The following is an 18,947-nucleotide window of genomic DNA, read 5'->3' as shown; positions in this document are numbered from 1 at the left end:
TGACTCAAAAACTTTTCGTTCTTTTTAGTGGCTTATATTTTCACCCAAAAGAACCAAAGAATGAATCAGAGTTTAAAAAGACAAATTTTTTATTTCCTTTCTGGCTTACGATTATAGAATATTGCGATAGACTTGTGAAAAGATGACCCAGATGTAAACCATTAAGATTAGAGGGATCAATATTATGGAATATTGCGTTATGAATATTATGATCAATATTATGAAATATTGCATGAACCAATTAGATTAGAAGGATCAATGTTATGGAATATTGTGATTGACTTATGAAAAGATGACTCAGGCGTAAGCCAATAAGATTAGAGGGACCAATATTACGGAATATTGCGATTGACTTATGAAAAGATTATCCAGACGTAAACCAATAAGATTGGAGGGTACCTCATTTCAGCCATCAAGGGTTTCAGCGACTATTTTGTTGGGTTTTTTTTTCGTTTTTTAATTATAGTTATTAGTTAGTATTTTCTAGTAATAATGAAGCTATGTTGTTTTTGTTTTTTTCTAATTGAATACTCATTTTTTTCTAGACATGAAATTATTGAATTTCCTGCCGTTTTAATCAAAGGAACGACTGGTGAAGTTGTTGACGAGTTTCGTCAATTCTGTCGACCCTCTTTGGAGCCAAAACTATCTGACTTCTGCCTTGAACTAACTGGGATCTCTCAGGTAGTAATAATCAGCTAATTTTTTTTTTTGAAAAATTTTCCTGCTGGAAGAAACGAATGACTTCGGCTCAGTTGTCTTTTCTTTACATTAGCGTTGTTATACTCTTTAAAACGAGTTTCAGTTTTTTTTTTTTTTTTTTTTTTTTTTTTTTTTTTTTTTTTTTTTTTTTTTTTTTTTTTTTTTTTTTTTTTTTTTTAGTGAGAATCGGGCTAGTGACAGCTAACTGAAAAACCGTATGTAGGAGTCGCTGTCTAACACAAAAAGCAAGTATGTTTTTACTTGGACTCCACCAAAAGGGTTGCACCTGGATTTATTAAAGGTCTATAGCCGACATGACAAAACCGAAGAAGAAAATTTCAAAAGCAAAAGCAATATGGTCAAATATCGTCCTTTTCGGCCATTCATGTATGGCCGAACGAAAAGCAGGTCGTCCCCAAATGGGGTGAGAAGAGATCGTTAAAAAAGAATTTAAAGTAAATTGGAACTTCTTGGGAGGGTGTAAAGAGAGAAGCTTTGAATTGATTGGAATGGAGGTGGCGCGTGCGCAGCTGTGTTGGCCTCAGGTAGCTTTGTACTGCAGAGTTGTTAGTAGTAGTAGTAGTAGTAGTAGCATAACCATTAGCTAGAAAATAGAAGAATAATTACACAAACATTTCGCCTGTATATAATAAGGTGTCCTCAGCGCTAAGAAAGACAGAATTTAAACCATGAATAACTTGAAGAAAAAGTAAGAAATCTAAAATCATAAAAGAATAAAAGGAGAAAAAAAAACAGTATATTAAATTGCTACTCCGTAAACAAACCATGTAAGTAGATTATGTTCAATCTGAATGAGGCACTTTTATAACAAAACAGATGCAAATTTATGGAATCTTTTTTTTTTTTTTTTTTTTTTTTTTTTTTTTTTTTTTTTTTTTTTTTTTTTTTTTTTTTTTTTTTTTTACCAGAGGGTAAACCGTACTTCTGAGTGTTAACCAGTTTGGAAGCCACAAATAATGGCTCAAAGGAGGGCTGTCACGTATGGAATGAGGGGGAACGTCCCCCAATGTATTTGGTCACTCGATTTTTTTTTTTTTTTTTTTTTTTTTTTCAGAGGGTAAACCGTACTTCTGAGTGTTAACCACTTTGCAGTATTTGATCGAAAAGGTGAGCTTGCCATTGTTTGCTGCATGCCTGCCATCTATATTTACAAAAAATTTATAATATACAAGCAATACTAAAACTTACAACAAGCTAAAGTTACCTCGTATAGAATTCCAAACCTAATATTATGTGAAATTACTATGAATAAAGGAATGGAACCTAAAACACACAACAAAGAGCATTGAATTAAAACTTAAATAAACATAAATAACTATAAATAAGTGTTGCGTAGCCCATCCCCCGCCCACCCTTATAAACATGGCTAGAGTTTTGTTTGTTTTTAATGTTGTATTAAGAGGGGGGTGGGTAGCTGTTCAAAATGCTTATTTTTAAGCAACTGCCAATTTTTCTTTAGAGTAATTACGGAATTTAATACAGATAGCATAGAAATTTTTTTTTAAATGAATTGAAATATAAAACGAACATAATTAACTACAAATAAGGGTTTGTATTGCTCAAAAAAGGTCAAGTTAATGCACTATATGTAGTTTTGTTATTAAAAAAGGGTCTCGTTAAAAAAAGACAATGAAAATAAGGCTTTATTTGAAAAAAATAATATTATTTCATTAAAAAATAATATATTTCTTTTTTGGAGTGTACGCTTTGTCCCAGCTCACTATTGAACATACGAATATTAAACTAAAGTTGAATTAATAACAAAAACAGAATAAAATGAATAAATAACATAAAATTTATTAAAATTTGTATTAAATTAAATTATGAACTGAACCTAGGAATTAAAACCAGACATTCATCTAAAAACTAAGTTTGTATCTCTGCTTACTTATAGACAAGGACTTCTAGAATAAGTCGCTTAGACTTGGTATAAATGAGGGTGAAAACGTTTGCTTATCTGGGCGGCATTGTTCACAAAGACCGATATAGTAGAGGTGTAAAAATTAGAACATCCAAGGTACAGGGTGTATTTAGTGGCTGAAAATTTTTTGGAAGTCTGCGAACTAGATTTAGAATGTTGGAAGCTAAAGTGACCATAGTGGTCAAGTAGGGTTCTGATAGGTGGGAGCTTCAAAGGGCACAGAAATTTGCTTACCTGGGCAGTAATGCTAGTAAAGAGAGTTGATGTAGTGAAGATGTTAAAGGTAGAACAACCAAGCTGCAGGGTGTTTTTAGTGGCTGAAAATTTTTTGGTAGTCTGTGAACTAAGTTTAGAATATTGGAAGGTAAGGTTACTATAGTAGTAAAGTAGGGCTTTGAAATGTGGGCGCTTCTAAAGGCACAGTAAGTATTGCTTAAATAATTCCTGGAAGTTTTCTAAGGATAGTTCTAAGAGAAGTTTTCTAAGGATAGTTTTAGGCAGTCGTTTGACGGGCTTATGTCAAGCTATAAGCTGAACGAAAAATGTGCTTCAATCACACTTTCTTGAGCTACAAGGACTTGAGGATTAGATGACAAGGCCGCGTTTAGGGAATGTATGATGACAGGTTTCCATACAGTGCACTTTTTGACCACTCATTTGAGACTAGACGAAAACAGGTCCTTCCCGAACGGACTTGGAAGGTATCAGAAATGATTTAAGGGAACTGGGACTCTGTGGAAGAGGATAAAGAATGAAGCTTTAAAGGGATTGGGGGTGGGGGGAGGCATGCGCATGTGTGTTGACCTCAAGTTGCTTGGTCCTGTTGTGATCTGTTAGTAGTGGTAATAGCTTACTTATAGAATACTAACAATTTCTTTGCAGCTGGAACCTCATGGGAGGGTGTAAAGAATGAGGCTTTGAAGAGATTGGAGTGGAGCAGAAGCATGCGCATGTGTGTTGACCTCTAGCTGCTTGGTCCTGCTGTGATCTGTTAGTAGTGGTAATGGCTTACCTATAGAATATTGAAAATTTCTTTGCAGTATTGGTTACTTTATATCTCTAATAAGGATTATATAATATTTGCTAATTTTATTAATAAATTAATGTTTATTGAATAATGTAATATAACAATTTATAAAGTAATATAGATATACATTTATTATTAATAATATTTGTTTAATATTTAACGTTTATTTATCATTTCTTGACTTATTAATAGTCAGTAAGACAATATAAATTAGCATTTATTATTCATATTACTTTATGCTCTAGGAGACAATCGATGCCTCGCCCTCCTTCATAGAAGTGTTGGATATGTTCAAAAGATGGTTAGAAAAACACCAACTTGGAACGAAATACAGTTTTTCTCTAGTCACAGACGGGCCATGGGATATGGGCCGTTTTCTTTTGATTCAATGTTCGGTAAGCTTAATTAAGGTTATTTCTTATTGAAATAGGATAAATTAAGGACCAGTAGCAATTTGTATCCTTGGTCCGACCTATGGAGTTTCCCTGGATTTAATATTTCGAGTTTGACCTTCCAAATCCTTCAAAACATACTTTTGTGTGTAACCTAAGCTAAAACCATGAAAGCGTTCGAGAGAAGGTTCTCGAGGTTTGGAGGAGAAAAGATGATCTGAAGCCTTAGATCCTTAGAAATTTACTACGAGGTGCAGTGATTTTATTATTATTGTTTATTTTATTATATTAATTAATATTATTTGATAAAATTTGAATTTACTTGAAAATTTGTGTATATACATATATATATATATATATATATATATATATATATATATATATATATATATATATATATAAGGTATTAATCATAATAATTTTTTTTTCAATAAATACTATTATCACTGTCCTTTCAGTATATTTTCAATTAAATATCTACACGGTATATATGATTAGAAAATTCTGGTTATTTTAAACAAATCTTTTTTATTGTCTTAATAGTATTCCTATAGTTGTTATATACAATTTTTATTTTTATGATCCTTTTATTCTTTTGTTTTCTATTATTTCTATCGATGTAATCAGTGTTTACGAGAACACTAACATAAGAAGTATTTGTTTCAGTATTCATTTTTAATGATTATGCGGTTTTGACAAAATTATTATTTAATTATTTCGTCAAATCTGTCATGCCAACTCCAATCCAATTGTTATTCTCTTATGATTGTATTTATTTATTTTATTTTTTTGTGAAATGACTTTTCTTTCATTTACCAGGCTTTTTGACTATGTGAGGTTGTATTTAATTTGAGGTTTAACTATGTGAGGTTTGACCATTTGAGGTTGTTGCTAGAATAGAATTGAAATTGGGCAAAAGGTCTGACTAATCAGAACGGATTTAACAGCTAGTTAGGCGGTGAGATGCTGTGTTGTTATTTCAATCGAATCATAGGCTAGGCCTATAAGTGAAAAGATGACGTTATTTAATTATTATATATTTGTAGTTTATAAACTAAAAACAATTTATGAAAATATGTGAAAACACAAAATAAAAATAAAAAATATATAAATAGATAAATATAAAAATATATTACGATAATACTTGGAAACAGTTTTTAAACTGAGAGTAAATCCAGACCTTTGATGAACTTGTAGTTTCCTCAGGTCTGCTACCTATATGATTTAGCGTTAGTGTTTTGGACGGAAAGGATATAGAGGATATTTAAATATATATATCCATTATTATTGGTAACTTTACATTTCTTTACAACCTATTAATATGGAAATGTGCATAAATATATAGATGGTGTGTTTATATATTCAAAGCGCCCACTAGATGTTAAAAGTCAGTATCCAAGAAACCAAGAATTGAGTTTCTTTTTTTTCATAGTTTGTAGAGAGAAGAAAATAGCGTGAATGCTAGGGGTTTAAATGAAGTTTCAAGGGCTCTGGAAAAATCATGTCCTCAGGGTGGAATTTTATCTCTATTTTTATGGTTTATTAATATAAATGATCTTTTGAATGAGAAAATTGACAAAAATTGTATTATACAAGCTCACGCAGATGATATTTGTATGATAATAAGTTCAGAGAGCATTGGTCAACTGGAAGAAATAGCTCAGAAAGTGTTTACAAAGTTTGAGGAGTGGGCTGCTAAAATTAAATTTGAATTTGATAAAAACAAAGCTGAAGCTGTTTTGTTTACAAATAAGCATAAAGTTCCAAACATTACTGTGAAATTTGGTGGTGATATTATTGAAGTGAAAGAAAAAGTTAAATATTTGGGCGCTATTTTGGATAGAAAATTATTGTGGACAGACCATGTTGTTAGTAGAATTAATTCAGCTAAACAATATTCAAATCGTCTTTTATGTGCGGCAAAAACAACATGGGGCCTAAAACCTTTTGCATTGAGGAAACTGTACAAGTCGGTTGTAGAAAGTACAATTTTATATGCTGTTCCAGTTTGGATCACTGCTCTAGAAAAAACATATTCTGAGAAAAATAAAATCAGCTCAAAGAATTTCGATGTTGACAATCTCCAAATCGTTTCGAAGTGCACAGTCAGAAGTAATAACAGCCATTTCTGGTGTGTTACCTATTCATATTAGAGCTTATGAACTGACTGCATTAAGGTATGCTCGCAAAGGCCGCCCTCAAAATTGGCCAATGTTTACTCCACCTTCTTTCCCTTTAGCTCAAAGATCATCTCTTCATAGTATTTTTACAGATGAAGTTCTTTCTGAATTGTTTGGACCAAGTATTTTTGATAATAACTTTATTTTAAACCGTCAGTTACTCAAATCTAAGTTATATGAAATGTTGTATAGGGATTTTCAAAATTCAATTAGCTATTGGCCAAGCTCTTTCTTTTCAAGTCCAAATGATTTAATTACTGCTTCTTCTTTTGAGCCAAGTTACCAGTTGACACAATTTATTACCGGCCATTGTCGTCTTAATGGTTTCCTCCATAGAATTGGTAAAGTTCCTTCTAGCTTGTGCCATTGCTGCAAAATTCTTGAAACTTTCAGCCATCTTGTATTTGTGTGTCCTTTATATTATACCCAGATAATGTTTTTGTCTTTGTGCCTATCTGAACTAGGTCTTAGCTTTCCTTTTAGTTTGAATTTGGTAGTGAGTAATAAGGATGTTAGAAACCTTGTTATTGTTTTTTTTTTAAAAGAACTGGGAGATTAGAAATTTCGTAGTTAGTGATCATTGGTTGTGTAATCATTTTTCTTCATTTGTGACATTAAGATTAGATTAGTGCTTTTTTTATGTTTTCTTTTTTATGTCATATAGTTTTAGTTTAGCATATAGTGTGAAATACCTTGTTTGGTTTACTCACGAATAAATACTTACTTACTTACTTACTAGGGGTTTACCTACCTTCAAGGTGGAGGGAGTCGAATTTCAAAATAAAAAAAGAGAAATTTTGGGTAGCTTTGTCTCGTAATTGATAAATTAAATATTAAAAGGATAAAATCCTTTTCATAGACGATGATCAATTTCACAAAAAGATTCTAGATATTTTGGTCACATATGCAGTGACCGTCATCAGCAGTAATACTGTCATATGTGACCGAAATATCTAGTATTTTTGTGAAATTTATTACTGTCTATTAAAAGGATTTTATATCTATTTGAACTTCTCTCTCTCTCTCTCTCTCTCTCTCTCTCTCTCTATCTCTCTCTCTCTCTCTCTCTCTCTCTCTCTCTCTCTCTCTCTCTCTCTCTCTATCTCTCTCTCTCCTCTTTCTCTCTATAATGGTTTTTTTCTTGCAGCTATGTGGTATTACTTTTCCTGAGTTTGCCCTGACCTGGTGTAATATTAGGAAGATATTCAGCAATTACTATGACACAAGAAGGGTAAGTTTGATATATTAAATTGTCATAGTAAAATTAGTAAAATTAAATGAAAAAATTATTTACACACAGTAAAATTATTATGCATAGTAAAATTAGATAATATGTATAGTAAGTGTCCGCGGTGTATAGTAAAGTGTGTATGTGTAGTAAATGTATAATATAGTCAAGTATAGTAAGGAGTGTAAGTGATGCTAATTAGAAAGACAGACAAACGTACACTAATGATCTTGCGATAGTTTCCTGAGTTATTTCACCTATTGTGGCAGGGCGGACCCATACACTGTGGGTCGAGGCGTATGTCCCAGAGGTCCATTGCCTCCACCTCCCTAAAAAAATAATATATGAAGATATTGTCCTGGTTAAAACAGCTTCTTTTTGAGGAATGCATGGCCGTAAAATTGGAAAATGAATATTTTCATTTTATTAAGGAATAGAAAATTTACTTCTCTGAATTTTTTTTTTCATTGATTTGTTGAGGTGCCCAAGTTTGGTATGAAATATTTGCAGTCGATGTTAGGAAGAGTAACATGAAACCGACTGGAATTTCAAAGTGAGTTACATGTATTTGTAAAAGTTTATTTAAAAAACAACATAATACTACTACTAATAACTCACTGCAGCACCAAGCCGCCTGAGGCCAACACAGCTAAGCACGCTCCTCCTCCAGCCTAATTTAAGGCCTCCCTCTTGACACCCTTCCAAGAAGTTCCCGTTTCCTTTAAATCTTTATTTATGACATCCTCCCACCCCAAACGAGGACGACCTGCTTTCCGTGTAGCGCCAGACGGTTGGCCAAAAAGGACAATCTTCGGCAATCTGTCATCCTTCATCCGCAGAACTTGGCCTAGCCATCTCAACCTTTCTTTCATTATAGCCCTTGAAAGCGGGATTGAACCACATTTTTTGTACATAATCATAATTATTTACATGTTTTAAATCAACAAATAATGTGTCTTTATGAAAAATAAAGGGGGAATTCAAAATTTAAAATGGGTAGATGTCAAACCTAAAACTAGCAAAAACTGCTATCAAACAGTTCGTGGTAACGAACTGTAGTAAGGAGCGACCCGGCCCAATAGTAAACGAAACTCTAAAAAACGGAATTTCGATGCTGAATGATATATCGAAAGAACCGAATTTTTTTTGCTGATTTTAAATATATAAGTTTCATCAAATTTAGTCTTTGTCATCAAAAGTTACGAGCCTGAGAAAATTATGCCTTATTTTGGAAAATAGGGGGAAACACCCCCTAAAAGTCATAGGATCTTAACGAAAATCACACCATCGCATTCAGCGTATCAGAAAACCCTATAGAAAAAATTTCAAGGTCCACTCTACAAAAATTTGGGATTTCGTGTTTTTTGCCAGAAGACAAATCACGGGTGCGTGTTTATTTGTTTGTTTGTTTTTTTTTCCCAGGGGTCATCGTATCGACGAAGTGGTCCTAGAGCGTTGCAAGAGGGCTCATTCTAACGGAAATGAAAAGTTCTAGTGCCCTTTTTAAGTGACCAAAAAATTGGAGGGCATCTAGGTCCCCTCCCACGCTCATTTTTTTCCCAAAGTCAACGGATCAAAATTTTGAGATAGCCATTTTATTCAGCATAGTCGAAAACCATAAGAACTATGTCTTTGGGGATGACTTACTCCCCGACAATCCCTGGGGGAGGGGCTGCAAGTTACAAACTTTGACCAGTGTTTACATATAGTAATGGTTATTGGGAAGTGTACAGACGTTTTCAGGGGGATTTTATTTCGTTTGGGGGTGGGGCTGAGGGGAGGGGGCTATGTTGGAGGATCATTCCTTGGAGGAATCTGTCATGGGGGAAGAGAAATTCAATGAAAAGGGCACAGGATTTTCAAAGTCAACGGATTAAAATTTTGAGATAGCCATTTTGTTCCGCATAGTCGAAAACCATAATAACTATGTCTTTGGGGATGACTTACCCCCCCCCCCCCCCCCAGTCCCTGGGGGAGGGTCGAAATGGGGGAAGAGAAATTCAATGAAAAGGGCGCAGGATTTTCTAGCATTACTATTAAAAAAACAAAAAAACAATGAAAATATAAACATGAAAAAGTTTTTTCAATTGAAAGTAAGGAGAAGCATTAAAACTTAAAACGAACGGAGAATATTACGCATATGAGGAGTCCTAAAAATACTTTAGCATAAAGAGCGAGGTATTTAGGAGGAGATAGGTACTTCGCTCTTTATGCTAAATTATTTTTAGTAATTTCAACTATTTATTCTACGGCCTTTCTGATTCAGGGGTCATTCTTAAAGAATTGGGACACAACTTAAGATTTAGTGTGAAGAGCGAGGTATTAACGAGGGGACAAACCCCCTCATATATATAATCAAAAATATAAGAATATAAAAGTTTGTTACGTAAGTTAATTCTTAAGTTACGTATATTTTTTACTAATAAAAACGTTCGTTAAAAATAAAAGTTCTAGTTGCCTTTTTAAGTAACCGAAAAATTGGAGGGCAATTAGGCCTCCTTCCCCACCCCTTATTTCTCAAAATCGTCTGATCAAAACTAAGAGAAAGCCATTTAGCCAAAAAAAAGAATTAAAATGCAAATTTTATTTTAATAATTTATGTACGGAGAGCCAAAATAAGACATGCATTAATTCAAAAACTTTCAGAAATTAAATAAAAAAAAAGTTTTTTGAAATGAAAGTAAGGAGCGACATTAAAACTTAAAACGAACAGAAATTACTCCGTATATGAAAGGGAGTTTTCCTCCTCGACACCCCGCTCCTTGCGCTAAAGTTTGATTCTTTCTCGCAACTCTACTGTTTAAAACAATAAAAAACTTTAGCGTAAAGAGCGGGGTGTAGAGGAGGAAAACTCCCTTTCATATACGGAGTAATTTCTGTTCGTTTTAAGTTTTAATGTCGCTCCTTACTTTCATTTCAAAAACCTTTTTTTTTATTTAATCTATAAAGAAATGACACTCAAAAAGAACAGAGTTAAAAACTAAAATGAAGTCAAACTTAAAATGAACATAGTTTACCCCAAATAACAATGGTTTTGCTAGCCCTGAAAACCCTGAAGGTCTCCAGTGTCATTTTTGTTTTTCCCAAACTATGTAGATATCTCAGATTGAACGGTTTGCTTGCCCAGTCGTTTTTCTTCTATTAATTTGAAATGATCTTTTAAACACCTCTTTTTAAAACAGTATAATTAAATTAATTCCACTAAACGTTTTATATTTATAAATTTTGCCACAAACAAGTGTATTGCTGCCGTCTAGAAGACCCCGCGATAGGTTAGTGTCATTTGTGCTTTACTAAAAACTAAAATTAATAGTTTATGTTGAAAGGTCTGTTTATTTTTCAAATCAGAAGTAAAGCACAAGCGTTGTTTTCGTAAAGAGAGATGTGACTCCTATGTATCTCTTTATATTTTTTATTTGGTAGGAATTTATTTCAAAAGAAGGAACATTTTTGAAGAAAATGTATTACATATTAGACTGATAAAATTAAATCTAATCTCAAAAATAGAGGGATAAGAGAAAAAGTACTCATAATGTTTGAGCTGCATTGAATTGTTTGGATTAAATTATTAATAATTAATAATAATAATTAACTGTATTAAATTATTTATAATAAAAAAAGAAAAGTGCATTAGTATTTTTTCAGAAAAGTGGAAATCACAGTCAAACCATTTTGCGAGCTGAAAGGGCAGCAACACCCCTTTTACTTTTAGTAATTTCTTTCGATCTCAAGTTTAAATTCATTATTTATTTTAATTTCTATTACTTTTAGGTTTCATTTTTTCATTAATTAATGAAATTAATTAATTATTATTAATTAATGAAATTAATTAATTAATTAATCTTTGACCGTCTTATCTTTGACATTCTATGTCAACTACTTTAAATTCAGTTTGTAGAAGCTCATTACTTTTCAAAGGAAAACTTTGTTTTTATTAGTTTTAATTTTTTTATAATTTCAGTTTTTGCGTACGTTAATAGTAATAATGCAAATTTTTGTTAATTGATTTTAGAAATGTAGTTGAAGTAGTTGCAGAATTCTTTTTGAAAGAAGTATCCCACCATGAACCAGTCTGTATAATCTATTTCATCAAAGTTTAAGCTCAAATATGTCTTCTTTCAGCTATTAATCTGTAAATATAAAACCGGTTTTCTAGATTTTTGCACTTGAAGGACTGCTAATCAAATTCTATTAGACTTGTTTCTCTTCTCCAACCAGGGTTGCCACCCTAGTTATTTATCACTATTTCTAGTGATTTGTCGCATTGCCTAAACGAAAAAAAACACTAAATCAGCACGTAAATCATCAGATTATTACACAAAATCACTAACAGCTAGTGATTTTTTTTCAGCGGGTGCCAACCCTGTCTCCAACTACAATGATAGATATCCACTTGTTAAATTTGGGCTTCTCACAAGATCAATCTTATATTTGGATTTTATTACTCTTTTCTTAGGAAAATTTGGCTTAGTTTTGTTTTCAAGTACCGCGTTTGAAGCATATTTTAAGCAGGTTCGATGAAAATTGTTCTCAGGTTCTCTGTGTTCAACCCAACGAAGCTTTAAAGCTTCTGGTTACAACCGGTTTTCTAGATTTTTGCTCTTGAAGGACTGCTAATCAAATTCTATTAGACTTGTTTCTCTTCTCCAACCAGGGTTGCCACCCTAGTTATTTATCACTATTTCTAGTGATTTGTCACATTGCCTAAACGAAAAAAACACTAAATCAGCACGTAAATCATCAGATTATTACACAAAATCGCTAACAGCTAGTGATTTTTTTTTCAGCGGGTGCCAACCCTCTCTCCAACTACAATGATAGATATCCACTTGTTAAATTTTGGTTTCTCACAAGTTCAATCTTATATTTGGATTTTATTATTCTTTTCTTAGGGAAAATTTGGCTTAGTTTTGTTTTCAAGTACCGCGTTTGAAGCACATTTTAAGCAGGTTGGATGAAAATTGTTCTCAGGTTCTCTGTGTTCAACCCAACGAAGCTTTAAAGCTTCTGGTTACAACCGGTTTTCTAGATTTTTGCTCTTGAAGGACTGCTAATCAAATTCTATTAGACTTGTTTCTCTTCTCCAACCAGGGTTGCCACCCTAGTTATTTATCACTATTTCTAGGGATTTGTCACATTGCCTAAACGAAAAAAAACACTAAATCAGCACGTAAATCATCAGATTATTACACAAAATCGCTAACAGCTAGTGATTTTTTTTCAGCGGGTGCCAACCCTGTCCCAACTACAATGATGGATATCCACTTGTTAAATTTTGGTTTCTCACAAGTTCAATCTTATATTTGGATTTTATTACTCTTTTCTTAGGGAAAATTTGGCTTAGTTTTGTTTTCAAGTACCGCGTTTGAAGCACAGTTTAAGCAGGTTCGATGAAAATTGTTCTCAGGTTCTCTGTGTTCAACCCAACGAAGCTTTAAAGCTTCTGGTTACAAACGGTTTTCTAGATTTTTGCTCTTGAAGGACTGCTAATCAAATTCTATTAGACTTGTTTCTCTTCTCCAACCAGGGTTGCCACCCTAGTGATTTATCACTATTTCTAGTGATTTTTTATATTGCCTAAACGAAAAACACTAAATCAGCACGTAAATCATCAGATTATTGAAGAAAATCACTAAAAGCTAGTGGTTTTTTTTTTTCACCGGGTGCCAATCCTGTCTCCAACTACAATGATGGATACCCACTTGTTAAATTTGGGCTTCTCACAAGTTGAATCTTATATTTGGATTTTATTACTATTTTCTTAGGGAAAATTTGGCTTAGTCCCGTTTTCAAGTACCGCGTTTGAAGCATATTTTAAGCAGGTTAGATGAAAACTGTTCTCCGTGTTCAACCCAATGAAGCTTTAAAGCGTTGTCATCTTACGGGTTCCAAGTGTGTTGCATACGGATTCTTCAAAATTAGAACGAGCCGGAATAGCATGTTTGAAGCTGGATTCTGAAAAAATGAACGCAGGCACTGAAAATGATAGTAGGCACAACCCGTGCCCAGCTCTATGTTGGATGTGGAGTGGCCTGAACATGGGGCTTTTCATTCCTATCAGTGGTTAGGAATACAGATCCTCTTTTTGTCCGATATTAACGGGTATATTCTACTTCCTTTTTCCATCTGTATTTTTAATATCAGTTTACTGCTACTAACAACTCCCTTCAGCACCAAGCCATCTGGGGCCAATACAGCTACGCACACTCCTCCTCAATCTATTCGAAAATTCCCTTTTCCCCCTCTCAGGAAGTTTCAAGTTCCCTTAAATCTTTCCTTACTACATCCTACCACCCAATTTCGGAACGATCATATCGACCGATCGATATATTGATCGATCGTACTGTAAAAAATGGATCTTTTTATAAATTACCAGTTTTATAGTTAAATTTCTTCAAAGTTTATGTTCATCTAAGTTTTCTTTAGTTCATTAAACCTGTCACTAAAAAATCAGTTTTCTATGTTTTGGCTCGTGAAGGACAGCTAATCAAACTAGATTTTCCTAGACATAATTCTCTTCGGCAATTACAATTTTCAATATCTACTTAGTAAACTTAGCCTTCCTACAAATTGTATCTTGTTCTGAAATAGTAGCTTCTCTCTTCATCAGAAGAATTCACCTTAGTTCCAACAATTGAGGTAATATTATATATCCCATTTTTGTTTCTACCCAATGGTACGTTTCTTTCGCTCATAGATATTTTTATTACACTGAAAAATTGTTATAAACTAAGCAAATGACCATGGCTTTTTGAGGATTACTCATAATCTTCAAAGTATAGCCCTAACCCACCTATAAAGAATTTACATAGCTTTCCTTTTGCTTAGCAGAAAATAGGGGGTACACATACCCCTACCCCCGGTTGACGCAACTGGCTGAAATTAGCCCTTTTGATTCATGTACAATTGGGGTGCAGATGATAAACCGTAGATGAAGACTAAAATCATAACCTCTCTCTTCTTAGGAAAAATTCCCCTTGGTTCCAACGGTGGGGTAGGATTACAGACTCTTTTTGTTCTCATTGGCTCGGATATTGAAGGAGCAACTCGGCCAGAAAAGGTGTTTATAAGGTGTTTACCTACCCTCTGATCTGCTTCTGTGCTTAAAAAAGGGGTTAGCACAACTCTTAATTTGTAATCGAATGAACCCTTCCAATTTTTATTGTCTGATGTCCAATATTTTGAAGCACAGGGGAAGGTATTTTAAAATAGTTGCACGCATGTCCCATTTGCTTTGTCAACATTTCCATGTTTTGATGCCCGGGGAAAAGGAGGAGCAGCATCAGGGGATTTTTCGGTGGAAAAACTGGAAAAGGTGCATTTTTAGGTTCCATTTTGCCCCCAGATCTACATTCTTCTAACCTTAGACTGTTCGGATTAAAATGTCTATTCTAAATTTCTGGCCTGGTGTTATGTGGGCCTTGGAGGACACATGGGGGCAGAAAAGGTGGGGAAACGAAAGTTACCACCTACCAATCTGTTTTGGTCCTTATTGAGTGTGCTGCTTTTCATTTCTAATTTGTTCTACTCCTGATTGTTATATGTAATTGTTCTTCACTTTTGCTTTTAACTTGTTTTAGTTCTTGCTGCCGCTTATCTTTAAATTCGATGTTTTGTTCCAAATCAATCTGTTTTGGTCCTTATTGAGGGTGCTGCTTTTCATTTCTAATTTGTTCTACTCCTGATTGTTGTATGTAATTGTTCTTCACTTTTGCTTTTGACTTGTTTTAATTCTTGCTGCCGCTTATCTTTAAATCCGATATTTCTTTGTTCTTCACTTCTGTTTTTAACTCGTTGTAATTGTCGCTGACGCAAGCGTGAAAACTGAAATCATAGCTTCTCTTTTCTTAGGAAAAATTCCCCTTAGTTCCAACGATTGGGTAGGATTACACCCTCTTTTTGTTCCCATTGGCTCGGATATTTCCTTCTCTCATTTATGTTCTTTATATCAATAAATCTTGATTTAAAAATGTTCACGGCTTCGTGAGTAAAATACCTAACAGTCCAGCCCCTCCTAGGAAAAATGTATCTTTCCCATGATTGAATTCCAATGATTGGGTTGGAATATAGGAGCTTTTTTTATTCCGAGTCAACCTGTATATATCCTTCTTTTATATATGTTTTTAATATTGATCGTACTTTAAAAAGAACAATACCACCATGAACTATCAGTTCTTTACCAAATTTCATCAAGCTTAAGGCTTTTCACGTTTTGTTTCAGCGATAAATCTATGCCTTGGAAACTGACTTTTTATTTTTTGGCTCTCGAGGGACTGCTAATCAAATTACATTTTCTTAGACATGTTTCTCTTCTACAGCTGCAATGTTGGATATCTACTTAATTATTTCTCCCTCTGAAGAAAAAATATTTCTCTTTTAATTTATCTTAGGTAAGCTTTCTGAGAGAAAATTTTTGAATCGCAAGTGCTCCTTCATCAATCTACTCGTTAATAGACAAGAGCTCTCTCTAAAAAAAATTTCTATTTCTAGTTAGAAATGGAGAGGATTTCGAAGCTTAATGTGCTTTAAGTGATGGATTTGGAGTAGCTTTCAATTTTCTATTCTTTGGGCTGCTTTCTATCAAATGTGTAATTGATAACAGCCTTTGTTATTGATTGAAGGAAATCTTTCGCTTCCCACTGAGGTTTGATACCTTTTAAACACGGCTATGTATAATTTGTAAAGGAAAATAAATGAAAGAGTGGGTACGTGGTAAACGTAAAAAAAGATATAACTGGATTTGAATAGAAGAACTACGAATTCCCAAAGAAAGGTGATATACTAAAACTGAATGAATTATCCAAGATTTTTGCCATTCACAAATAAATCTGCCCAGAGTTGGTTAGAAATACCTTATTACATCAGATGTTTTTGATATCCCATTTTTAGTTTTGGCAAAATTCTACATGAGGGACTTTACACTATCTTAGAAGGTAATTCAGTTAGGTGATTGAAACTTCCAGGATTGTTTCCGGGGTCTAAACTATCCCCTGGGCATGTCTTTTGAAATATCTATCTTCACCCTTCCCCACTCTACAGGATACTGACATTTGATGAATTTGTGCAATTTTTTTTTTAAATTAGAGTTTCGGAGATAGATCTATAGCACACACAAGGGCCAAGGAAAGTATTTGAGCCTCATAACTTTGCTAAATACTGATTAAAATGGCTTTATTGAATTTGGAGAAATGGGTGAAGTTTGAAAAAAATAATCATAGTATTGCTTAAAATGTTCTTAAGTTCATTAGAATTACGTTTTCAAAACCTAGAGTGAACCAAAAGTAGATTCAAATCAAAATTAAGGAGAAACATACTCTGTTCCAAAGTTAAGACTGGTACAGTTAGGTATAGTAGTTATTTATTTATTTATAGCTATTATTTTATATAGTTATATAGTTATTATAGCTATTTATATTATAGTTATTATAGTATATTATAGTTATTATACTTATTATAGTTTTATATATATATATATATATATATATATATATATATATATATATATATATATATATATATATATATATATATTATAGTTATATAGTTATTATTAGTTATTTATTTATAGTAGTTAGTTAGGTATAGGTATAGTCGGTATAGTAAGTATAGTATGGTTAACTCCAAAGTTAGGACCTAACAAAGTTAGGTCTTCTATACAAATTGACCAAGCCTTAAAAATAGAAAAAGGATAGAGATTGGAAGTTGAAAACACCTTTCTGGGGCCTATTTAGGCTCTGAATTCATTCCTTCATTCTCCTAATGCAACTATTATCTAAAATGATGAAAGGCCCTTATTTAAATTTTGCCCTAGTATTTTCTATTATTACCAACTACCCTCCTCCAAAAAGCCCTCTTGTGTTTCTTCAAATAGAAGCACAATAGTCTCAAAATCAAAACGTGGTGATGAGACATGACTTGTTTAAAGTAGAAACCGTAATATTAAGCCATATAAATAGGTGCTCGCGAACGTATACCCTCCTATGACAAACCCTTCCCTCCTCATACTGTTCTTAATTTTCTCCTACCAGAGATGGTGACACATGCTACAAGCACAAAAAAAGTGAAAAAGTTTGTATTGCTACCTCTCCCTTTCAAGGCCCCTCACACCCATCTTGATCTTCACATGTCAGAAGGGTTACATGTACCAATTTTCGTCCCAGTTTGCCCATTTGTATTGGAATGCAAATCAAACAGACAAAGAGCTTTATTGTTTAGTTTTCTCTGGAGGTGGGAGATTTCTACTTTGACGGGATTTATAGGGAATAGCGATGGATTTGAAAAAAAAGCGGTATGAAGAACTGAATGAAGTATATAACGTTTCATTTTGCCATTTGTTTCTTTGTCGACGCAGGAGTTATCCTTTGACAGGATTTGTTTGGTTCATTTGTGAACTCTAAGAAAAAGAAAAATGGGATATTAAAAATTGAAAGAATGATCTATTTTACCATTCGTTTCTTTGGAGGAAAAAAACGAATTATAAAAAAGGAAATAGAGAGGATTTGCAAATTTTTAAGGACTCAGTTAATGTTTTATTGTTTCATACTTTCGATGTTTTATTGTTTCTAGAGCTTTTTTCTGTTAAATGCGTAACTGATAACTGACCGTGCTAGGACTAAAAGAAGTATTTTAACTCTGTGATGTTCAAGAGTGGTTATGTATGCGCTATCTTTAAGAAAACTGAATAAATTAAAAAGTATTTTTATATCAATATTTTCATATCGATTTGTGCCCGTAAGATCTATGGGCAAAGATTGATATAAAAATGTGATATAATTTTTTTTTTTTTTTTTTTTTTTTTTTTTTTTTTTTTTTTTTTTTTTTTTTTTTTTTTTTTTTTTTTTTTTTTTACAGAACCATTTTTCTAACTATAAAGATTGCTCCTTTTTGAATATATATAAAAAATAGTTATTACTACTTTTTCTGTTCTATTATTCTTTTCGCTTTGCATAAATGATCTATTTTGATAGTCGTTTTCGTAAATGAAAAGATAAAATCATCTTTTAGAAGGATTTAAAAAATCTAAAAAAGATTTCCATAAGGCAAAAAATATATTTTTCAAATTAAAATAAGTATAGTTTTCAGAGGAGAGAAAGAATTATCTACATATTTGTCCACCGAAAACTATACTTCTTTTTTTCTAGATTTTTTACAAAACATACACATACGTATAAAAGGGGAGCCAGTGTATTCCCTCCCCCCGGTATATCCTCTCGTAAAGTCCCCCTGCGGAAAATTCCCCTGTATAACTCCCACCCATATTTCCCCTTGATAATTGCAGATGTTCATTAGAAGGGAAATTGAAAGCTATCTATTGCTGTTAAAGTGCATGTACAAATGCTTATAAATTGATTGGCAGCTCCGGTCACTTTTGACTTAAAAATGACACTCGGACTTTTAATTTCCAATCGAATTAGCTCCTTTTAAAGATTAATTTAAAAAATTTAAAAATTTAATTTAAAAATTTAATTAATTTAAA

At 32.9% G+C, this 18,947-nt stretch overlaps 1 protein-coding gene across 1 annotated transcript in view; it reads left to right on the top strand.

Moving 5' to 3' along the window:
* LOC136029882 (3'-5' exoribonuclease 1-like) overlaps positions 1–18,947 on the top strand; it is a 62,230-nt gene that overhangs the window by 19,235 nt on the left and 24,048 nt on the right. Inside the window, exons 3-5 of the mRNA XM_065708361.1 lie at positions 546–684; positions 3,917–4,066; positions 7,391–7,474. Coding sequence (XP_065564433.1) covers positions 546–684; positions 3,917–4,066; positions 7,391–7,474 — 373 coding nt within the window. The remainder of the gene's footprint in view (positions 1–545; positions 685–3,916; positions 4,067–7,390; positions 7,475–18,947) is intronic.

The sequence above is a fragment of the Artemia franciscana genome, chromosome 8, assembly GCF_032884065.1.
Source record: "Artemia franciscana chromosome 8, ASM3288406v1, whole genome shotgun sequence".
Lineage (NCBI taxonomy): Eukaryota > Metazoa > Arthropoda > Branchiopoda > Anostraca > Artemiidae > Artemia > Artemia franciscana.
The sequence above is the reverse complement of the archived record's forward strand: the minus strand, read 5'-3'. Positions and strand labels throughout refer to the sequence as shown.